At 41.3% G+C, this 10,845-nt stretch overlaps 1 protein-coding gene across 1 annotated transcript; it reads left to right on the forward strand.

Moving 5' to 3' along the window:
* Positions 1 to 700: 700 nt before the first annotated feature.
* LOC307019948 (noelin-3-like) lies at positions 701 to 7,826 on the forward strand (the record flags this gene model as incomplete). Its single annotated transcript, XM_079651044.1, has 4 exons — positions 701 to 1,242; positions 4,737 to 4,880; positions 6,201 to 6,356; positions 7,569 to 7,826. The coding sequence occupies exons 1-4, from the start codon at positions 1,174 to 1,176 to the stop codon at positions 7,824 to 7,826; spliced, it is 627 nt and encodes a 208-aa protein (XP_079507170.1). The 5' UTR covers positions 701 to 1,173.
* Positions 7,827 to 10,845: the final 3,019 nt, after the last annotated feature.

Consider the following 10,845-nt stretch of genomic DNA (forward strand, 5'->3'; position numbering starts at 1 on the left):
CTCGCTTTAGCCGGAGAAAAACAGGAACAAACCGCAGAAAGCTACGTTTTCTATTATTGTATTATGTACAGGCATCTTTTTGATTCCTATAAACCAGAACATTTTAACAACATACTATAGCTCTTATATGGCATGATAAGCTACGATATGACTGTTAAGAAAATGTCTATGACATTATACTGTGTCATATTTCAGGACATAATAAACTGTGATGCTACAAACAAGATTAGTGTTATGAATGTCAGACTTTACAATGACACATTTTAAGACATGCCATAGGCCTACTTTGTATTACATTCTAATCTACGACATACCATATCATTTTGATGACTAAACTATGATGGCTTTTAAAACATTCCATACTATGACAATATTCTTTTTTTATGTTATTCTAAACCATGATTTTTCTTGTTGCAAACTATCCTATGATACTTCGACATTTAGGTATTTTATATTTATTATTTACATTGGTCGTATTTCTTTGTAAATTGGCTGCTTGGAAATGTTTTATGGTAATGTTGGTGAACTCGACCTTTAGATTCACTTTGCACTAAGTTGTTCACCATAATCAACAAAAACAATGCTTTTGACATAAAAGCAAATATGCTATTATGCCTGATGCTACAACGGTATCCAATCCGCTTGCGCGCGCTCACTCTCTCACTTTCTCTCCGTCTTTGCGCGTGCACCAAGGCACAAAAACGCAGCGGCAGCTCTGCTCTCGTGCCTCTTTCTCGTATTTTCTTATGAATACCGACAGCTGCAACTTTTGTCAGCGGACAGCTGCCGGTGGTTCCTCCTCTCTCTCTCTCTCACACACATAAACAACAAGCTGGACACATTAAAAGTCGAGAGCGCGGCAGCTGGATGATGTCATATCCGTGAAGAAGAGTCCCTAAACGCAGCGAAAATTTTCTCTGCATGCATTCCCAAAAACTTTTCTCCTCTCGTGCAGTGACGACGTTGCACCCCGCTGCCCACATGGCATGCGTAACGGGGACGAGTGTATGGCTTTGCCCCCCTCCTCCTCCGCAGGAAGTCGTGGTTTTCACCAGCGCCTAGTGGACGAGGTGGCGCGAGCCCACGGGAAGAAACTTGCACGGAAATTGTTGTGAGCGTCGCGGAGGAGGAGGAGGAGGAGGAGGCGGAGGCGGAGGGAAACATACCGTCAGGATGAGGTCTCTGTCCGTGGTCCTGAACCCGCTGCTGTTCCTGCTGATGTTCGGATACTGCCCGTCAGCGGTGAGTTCACTGCCTGAACATTTATCTAAAAAAAAAAGAACATAAAAACTCAAACCTGTCCTTTGCTTTAAACTCCACTTGATTTAGAATGTTTCTATAAGGGTGGACCATTGCAAAATGGTTGGTGAGTGACCAACACAGAGAATGAGTCATTTCAGGTTGTTTTGCATGTTTGGCTGCTTCTTTACTATAGTCACTGTACCCAATCCAGCTTTGGCACTGAAAACAAATGGAGGAAATGTTATGGGGGAAAGATTCTCGCAAACAATAGAGACTGAATTTAAAGTGGATATAGAAGAAGAAGCATCCTCACAGCACTCATGTTTATTGCCTACATCAACCACATAGTGCTGATATTGATCCTGGAGCATTGCCAGGCATATAAGTCACGTCTGAGGGAGAGTTCAATCATTGTAAATAAATATATAAATAAACCATATTGCTGCTGTGAATTACATCCAAATCCCCTCCTCGAAAGAAGCTGCACTAAACATCTCGGCTGCACTGATTCAACTAAAAATGATTCATGAATATCTGTTTCCATTTTCTTCATCATGCTACCAGACATTTGTGTTCTAAAATGTGATACTTGTAGGGACATGTATCCCGCTAGTTGAAGCTTTGTGGAATTGGAGAATTATCACAAGTGAGGAGGAGCAGCTTGCAGATCACCAAGCTCCAGAAAATTGGTCGATTAGGTTCACCCCACCCATGCCGAGTACAGTCCCTGTGTGAGTGTCTTGATTGCAGAGCAGTGTCCTAACCGACTGTATCACCTTGCCATGATGGAAAGTCGTGTGCAGAATTAATGTTTCTCGTTTCTTCATAAAAACGGGGACGTTTACAGGGCACTCAAAGCTGAATCTGTTAGAAAGTCAAAATGAAAGGCAAAAACAAAAGAGGAACCAGCTGTCTGAATTACTTAATTACAGAACAACTCTTTGTGTAGAGTTAGAGAGTGCATCTGGCTTGGCTGAGTGACAGACTCATTTTAATATGGGGGAATGTGAGAGTGAGAAAAGGGTGTAAGGATGTGCGTCACTCAAGAGACAGAGCAGAAAGACCGTCTTTAGCTGAATAGTGAAACTGGATTATTTTGAGGAGCAAAGTCAGGATAATAAAGAGCTAAAAGAAAGTTTGTTCTCCTTTATTCAGTTTATCTATAATGTCGTGAAGGAGATGCAGATTCCAGCTACAGACATGGTGCACCAAGCCATTTGGTTTCTCCTATACTTACAATGTATATGCATTATATATTCCCATGCCATTTGCAGAGTAGTTTGACTCATCATGATATTGGGCAGTATAACTCGATGGTGGCATTTCATTCATTTTTTCTTTTGTTAGACTATGTTATTCTACTCTCATGGCTTCAATCAAAAAATCTTATAAGGACCAAGCGAGCATCAGGGCATCAGGAGAATACATTTTAATTCCTAGATCACAAACTTTACCAGCAACCAATAGCATCGATGACAAAGATCAGGCCTGCCGTGCTCTGAGAATACCTAAAACGATGTTCTTACAATCTGATAATGTCAACGTACAGTAAGAGAGCTGGGAGAAGGATGGACAGCTCCAGATTGATCGTGCAGAACATATTTTTAAAAACACATTTTTGACTCTAAGATAAGAAAGTGAAAAGAAGATGTGGCAGATGAGTCAGGTGTTAAAAAGACAGCACTTTTCTGAATTGTAAAATACAAAATTGTATCTGCAATTTCTTTCTTCAAACACAGGACTTTCCTATGGCAGTGATACTACTATAAAAAACAGTCTCATTTAACCCTCCTGTTGTCTTCGGGTCATATCTGACCGATTTACTACTTTCATCAATCATAACTTTTGTGTTTTACATTTGATTGCATTAAGGCTTCATGATATCCTTCACAGTAGACATTTGAACATATAAAATTGCTGATCACCACTTTCATTGAATAGTTGATGATTTAGTCAACTTTGTAACACACACACACACACACACACACACACACACACACACACACACACACACACACACACACACACACACACACACACACACACACACACACACACACACACACACACACACACACACACACACACACACACACACACACACACACACACACACACACACACACACACACACACACACACACACACACACACACACACACACACACACACACAATGTCTCCCCCCCTTATGTGCCCAATCCCCCCATTTTAATCACACCTGGCACACACAAACACACAGAACAATGACACATTTCCCGCTCTTATGTGCCCATCCCCCCACATGGATCACCCCTGGCACACGCAATACATGTTCAGTGTCCATTCTTTGTACATTTACTGCAGTTTTTCATGTATACCAGTAGTCTGATACAATATGTACAGTTTGAAAGGGTGTTAAATGAAATTTGGTGATGATTAATGTTTTTTGTGTTAATGTAATTGCAGCTAAAACAGGACTGGTCAAATTTGACCGTGAACACCAAAGTAAGGGGGGGGAAACAAAGACAATAGGAGGGTTAAGCAAAAATGAAAAATCTAACTCAGCTTGTTCCCCGTGAGATGTCTTTGCCTGCTCTGAGGGGCTAGGATCTTTCCTGGCGGATTTCAAACACTACAGTATTTAAACTATTCTGGCAAACAGATCAGATGAATGGGAAAGGGATGCCTGCACTTTGAAAACAGGGCACTCTTTTTCTATCCACAATTTTCAAAACGTGGATGATGCCAAAGTTCACATTTCTCATGTTATTCTGCGGCCAGATTTGGTTTTAGGGTGCAAAACAAAATCCAGATAATGGTTGGTCGTCTGCCAAAGAACCTGGTAGTGCCGACAATTTACAGTCCAAGTCAAAGGTTGCCAGTATTTGGCTGGAGGCTTGTGATAATTTCCCTTGCTGAAAATAAACAGTATTTTTCAAATACTGATGCTGTTTGAGTGTTGGCATTCAACTTTTCCAGAAACTTTGATCAATATCTACTGTGGACACATTGGTGATGCTGCATGAATATATGCTGCATTGACCTACAATACACAACTTGTATTCTTCAAACTTTATACTCTGGTGCTATGGAGCATATTGAATGTAATAACGAGTGGGAAAAGCTCCCACAAATCGGTTTTATCTGCGATTCCCAGCAGGACTTTCATTTAAGGCCTAGAGAGAAGAAACAGAGGAATTTCCGCACTTGGGTTATTCATCAAGAGCAGGAAACACTATTTATTGTTGAAGAGTAATTCACTGGAGACTATATAGTGTGGAGGAATACATTAGAAGCAAAAGCAATGTATTCTTTCAAAGCCCACACTTTTTTATAAGTCAGTGGAACCGGTGTTTTTAAAGGTCTGGGAACAGAAGGGATAAAAATGGGTGACCCATGAGAAAAAAAAACTAGGAAAACATCTGTGTGCTGCAATTTAATGATAGTGATATCATCTGCACTAGTTTGTGTGCTATTAGGTGTGTGTGTTTACGCCTCTCTTTTTGTACGCAGACCATCAGGCCGAAGGAGGGGTGGCAGGTGTACAGCTCTGCTCAAGATGCAGATGGCCGTTGTATCTGCACAGTGGTGGCACCTGAACAGAACCTGTGCTCCAGAGATGCCAAAGGAAGACAGCTCCGCCAGCTACTGGAGAAGGTAGGCACACGCTCGCTCGCTCGCACGCGCACACACACACACACACACACACACACACACACACACACACACACACACACACACACACACACACACACACACACACACACACACACACACACACACACACACACACACACACACACACACACACACACACACACACACACACACACACACACACACACACACACACACACTTCTGCTTACGCTACAACACACAGACTCTGGAAACTCACACTTTTACTGTAAGCAACCATCACATCATCTATTCTCTCAGAAACATATCACGTTGTTTCCCATCTTTATTCATGCTTCTTTGTTGCTATAATCCCTTTGAGAGATTGCACCAGCCAGGTTCATAACCCTGTTTTCCACTTCTGAATATATTACATGGATGAAATCAGCTGGCTGAATGGATGCTTGAGAACATAAGAACGCTCTCCATCCCACCTCAACAGAATTAGAGGGTCCCTGTTTTTCTTAATGTTTGTTTAACAAGTCATTCAAGGCTATTTGACGTTTCTAGTATTATCAGGATTTAAGCGTTTGATTGTTTCTCTCAGTGGCCTCATGAGAAAATCAGCTTTTAAAGAGTGTTTTTTCTTCTTACATCTACCATCATGAATTTAAATGTGAATATATATTTTCCCCATGACAGTAGTGATCTATCTACAAACAGCAGAGGGGTCACTTTCGTCAGTCAGCATCCCATAACACGGCTCTAGCCTACATGTTAACGCTGTACGCTAAAGGTTGCTCTCTGCCATTCACTGGGAAACTAATGTACTAAGCTGCCCAAGGGCTTCAGTCGGGCCATTCCAGGACCCATCTACCAGAGCCAGAACCGTGTGCAGCACACAAAGTGTGAGTGTTGTGCCACTTTGCTAGTGACATGCTCCAATGATGTTGGCTGGTTAGAAATAGAGTCAAAGAGAGAAGAGAGAAAGGACTACATGTCTTCTTGTTCACATGCCCCATAAAGCTTTTGTCAAACTAGAGAAAGAAAGAAAGAAACATCTAGTATGATACCTTGTAGATTTAATCATTTACCATTGTAATGACATATAGTTAAAAACCGAGAGAACACAGAGCAATAAGGGAGCTGTGTAACAGTTCTGTATCCATTTAAAATCCATTCGGTGCTCTATTCAGCTCACACATGGATGGTTAAAAGACAATCTTGTTTGAGGTCAAAATGTTGATTTGTTCCGTGGGAAGTTAGAGCCTGGCAGAGCACTGAGCGGCTGAACACGGAGGACATTTAAATCTGGTGTTGGACGGGGGAAAAAATCAATGATGTTTCATTCTTTTCAAAAGGTGCAGAACATGTCGCAGTCAATCGAGGTGCTGAACCTGCGCACGCAGAGGGACTTTCAGTACATCATGAGGATGGAGAGCCAGATCAAAGGGCTGCGGTCAAAGTTTCGACAGATCGAATCTGACAGGAAGACGCTTGTCAACAAAAACTTTCAGGTTTTCCTTGTTTGATGTTAAACTTTGTGAGAAACATCACAGGACGGGCTGTGGAAGGATCCCCTCTAAAGAAACCAGAGAAACTTCTGAATAAACCTTTACCTGACTATATTGATGTCTTAAAATCTAATCAGACCGTGAAGGAACCATTCAGCATGGATTATTTCTTTATTTTCATTTTCCATTTAACGGTTGAATAGTTTTTATTTTTCGTAGCAGTGATTAAAGGTGGGGTAGGTAATTTTGGAGAAACCAGCTCGAGTGCGCTAGAATTAGAAAATACACAGCCGGAACAAATCTGCCACTTCCTTACAGAGCCCGTCCTCCAACACACACGAACGCGCACATGACCAATGAGGGCACGAGATAAGTTTGTGCACAGATGGAAGGCTGACAGGCAGGTAGGCCATCCAGTTACTTTAGCCGGGGCGGCTCAGATGATTGGTTGTGCTTTTTACAGCGCCACGGCTTCCACAGATGACATTTATTATGGATTTTTTGTCAAAGCACTTCAGATATTCATTGCTATCGGGATGTTAAGAGCATTCCATGGAATATAACAAAAGGTTTATCTCGAGCCGGTTTCTCAAACTTACCTACCCCACCTTTAAACTGTTTAAAATATGAATATCAAAATACTTGTCTTTTATTAGTCGAGTGTGTTTTTTAATTACATAAACTTAACGGCTACATTATGCTATTCAGATTCAGTTTATCAATGCAGTTATGGAAGTTAAACAAAACAAATGATGCATTATCGAATAACGTTTTTTGAAAGCAATTACTCAAATTAGGCAATACTTTTTAAAAAAAGACATAATTTCCCATTGACAGGCAATACATCAAATGTTGAATCTGACAAGTTATATGAACCCGCATATTTTTATGCAAATATAAGCAACAATTAGTCTTTACTTTTGTATGTGCCATACAACTAATTTACAGTTTACTATTAATATTATTTGCTGTAATATTCAATAGGAATTGAAGGGCGACTTTTGATTATATGTATCAAGTATTTTCTCACTAATATAACCAGATCCAGTTATAGCATCACAAAATATATGGAATTAATCTGCCCGTAGATTCTTTGAGTCAAATTTCTTCAACAACTGAAAAAAGGGAATATAGTAGAGGAGACCATATGCTTCAGTTTTTTTCCCGGCTTTAAAGATTTGTTTTTTGCAGCGGTGTATTCTTGTTGTTTTCTAGGAGCTGAAGGGGAAGATGGAGTCCCTGCAGCCGCTGATCCCAGTCCTGGAGCAGTACAAGACCGACGCCAGGCTCATCATCCAGTTCAAAGAGGAGATCAGGAACCTGTCTGCCGTGCTGATGGGCATCCAGGAGGAGATGGGAGCCTACGACTATGAGGAGCTGCAGAAGAGGGTCCTAAACCTGGAAAATCGGCTCCGCAACTGCATGAGCAAACTCAGTAAGTCCATCACAGAAATGATGGAGACTCACGCATGATTATCCAATGGTTAACCTGTTAAGCCCCATTGGGCTTTTTTTTCACGAAACTGTGTCTCAGGGCTTCTTAACATTTAACAACCTATTAATGTGTCATACCCCCTTAACGGGAAGAAACTCAGCTAACTGACAATATGAACAATTTTTACCGAAACAAAACACAACTATAACGCCAAGCGTCTGAATTGGCACTAAGTGAAAGAGTGCTAACGCATTTAGCACATAACTCACGGTAGAAATATTTTATTCTTCACGCTGCTGAGGTTAATCCAATGTTTCTGTCACTTTGAAATGATTACTGATAATCCATCATAACATTTATGTCAATAAGAGTAGTTTTCATATATAGCTGCTATGAGAGCTACGAGAGTGTATCAATCAATCAATGTATCAATATAGCCCAATATCACAAATGTTACATTTGCTACGAGAGTGTATCAATCAATCAATGTATCAATATAGCCCAATATCACAAATGTTACATTACATTTCTCTCTCAAATGTTACATTTGTCTCAGTGGACTTCACAGTTTGTACAGAATATCAGTATGACAATACGACACCCTCTGTTCTTAGACCCTCACATCGTACAAGGAAACACTTCCAGAGAAAAACCCCACAGTGGGAAAATGGGAGAAACCTCAGGGAGAGCAACAGAGGAGGGATCCCTCTCCCAGAACAGACAGACGTGCAATAGATGCCGTTTGTAAATCGAAGAGATAATACATTTACAGCATAGGTAGACCAAATGTTTGTAAATGCATGTGTCTATAATAAGAAGATGAATCCACGAGGATGTCAGCAATCCTGTGGGAGCCATCAGGGAAGTAGTATGATGACGAGAGTCAGGCAGGACCGCAGAGACAGGTTCAGCCACGACTCGAAGTCCAGGACTCAGATCAGGACTCAGGATCCAGGACTCAGGATGCAGGATCCAGGACACATAATTCAGGATCCAGGACACATGACTCAGGATCCAGGACACAGGACCGCAGCAACAGGATCAGCCACGACTCAGGATCCCGGCATAGATAGACACCAAAAAGAAATATGGGGGAAGCTGGGTTATTCGGAACATGAGAGTACACAGGTACAGACAGAAGGAAGAAGTAAGGTGTCCCCCGACAGTCTAAGCCTATAGCAGCGTGTCTACGTACACGCACTCCCTTAGGATAGGTTGAGGGAAAGGGGTAGCAAGTAAGATGTATGTGCCACATCTATACCATGAGCGCATTGCTCCAAAAATGTTTTTCTGGCACTGACACCAATCAACAGTTGTGCGTCGACTCTGCAGGGATCAAGGCACGTATATATGCCTCCTCCTGCTTCCACCGTCTACACACACAACCAAATTACATCTATACCATGAGCGCATTGCTCCAAAGAGTGTTTCTAGCACTGACACCAATCAACAGTTGTGCGTCGACTCGGCAGGGACAAAGGCACGTGTATGCCTCTCCCTGATTCCACCGTCTACACACACAACCAGATTACATCTAGACCATCAGTGAGGGAAAAGAGTAAGAACTAAGATATATGGGTGAAGAGGCACAACGTGTCTACGTCAATGCACTCTTATTAGATTATTGTATCACTATAAGCTTTATCAAAAAGAAAGGTCTTAAGCGTACTGTGAGGCCTTCTGAGCCAGGTCGCAACACATACTTTTAAAAACGGATAGGCTGACTGCCGCCCGAACACAAACTGGAAGCTGATTCCACAAAAGTGGAGCTTGATAAGAAAAGGCTCTGGCTCCCATTGTACTTTTAGAGACTCTAGGAACAACCAACAACCCTGCATTCTTGGAACGCAATGCCCTTGTAGGACAGTAGGGTATAATGAGTTTTTTAAGGTAAGATGGCGCCTGCCCATTAAGGGCTTTGTAGGCGAGAAGAAGAATTTTAAATTCTATCCTGTGTTCTATAGGGAGCCAGTGTAAGGCAGCCAGAACAGGAGTAATGTGGTCCCTTTTCCGAACTCTGGTTAGTGCACGTGTTGCATTTTGAAATAGCTGAAGCGACTTGACTGACTTTTTGGTACACCCTGATAATAAAGAGTTACAATAATCCAGCCTTGAAGTAACAAATCCATGGACTTGTTTCTCTGCATCGTTTTGAGGCAAGAAATGCCTGATTTTTGCAATGTTACGTCGATGAAAGAAGGCGGTCCTTGAGATTCATTTTATGTGGGCGTTAAAGGATAAATCCTGATCAAATATAACATTCTTTGGGCCGAGTACAATAACTTCAGTTTTGGTCGTGTTTAACATTTAAAAAATGTAAGGTCATCCACGTTTTTAAGTTCTTGAAGCATTCTTGAATTTTATTTCGATGATTAATTTCATCAGGCTTGATTGATAAATATAGTTGAGTATCATCCGCATAACAATGGACCTTTACAGAATGATTCCTTATAATATTGCCTAAGGGAAGCATATATAATGTGAACCAAATAGGTCCAAGCACTGAGCCCTGTGGCACTCCATGGCTCACTTTGGTTTGCATGGAAGATTCATCGTTGACACGTATAAACTGAGACCGTTCAGATAGATAGGACCTAAACCAGCCTAAAGCAGTTCCCTTTATGCCTACTAAGTGCTCTAGTCTTTGCAATAGGACTTCATGGTCGATAGTATCCAATGTAGCTCTGAGATCGAGCAACACAAGAATAGAGATAAGTCCTTTGTCTGAGGCTATGAGAAGGTCATTTGTGACTTTAAACAGAGCTGTCTCTGTGCTATGATGTGTTCTAAAGCCAGACTGAAAATCGTCAAATAACTCTGTTTTTTAATTAATCACACAACTTTTTTCTGACTGCTTTCTCAAGAATTCTTGAGAGGAACGGAAGATTAGAAGTAGGTCTATAGTTGGGTAAAATCTCTGGATCGAGGTTGTGCTTTTTAAGAAGCGGTTTTATCACTGCTACTTTAAATGATTGTGGAACATAGCCTGATAATAAAGACATATTCATAATATTCAATTGTATGAGAGCTTCCGGTTTTGGGCTTGCTGGCTGTGCT

The sequence above is a fragment of the Notothenia rossii genome, assembly GCF_949606895.1.
Source record: "Notothenia rossii genome assembly, chromosome: 9".
NCBI lineage: Eukaryota > Metazoa > Chordata > Actinopteri > Perciformes > Nototheniidae > Notothenia > Notothenia rossii.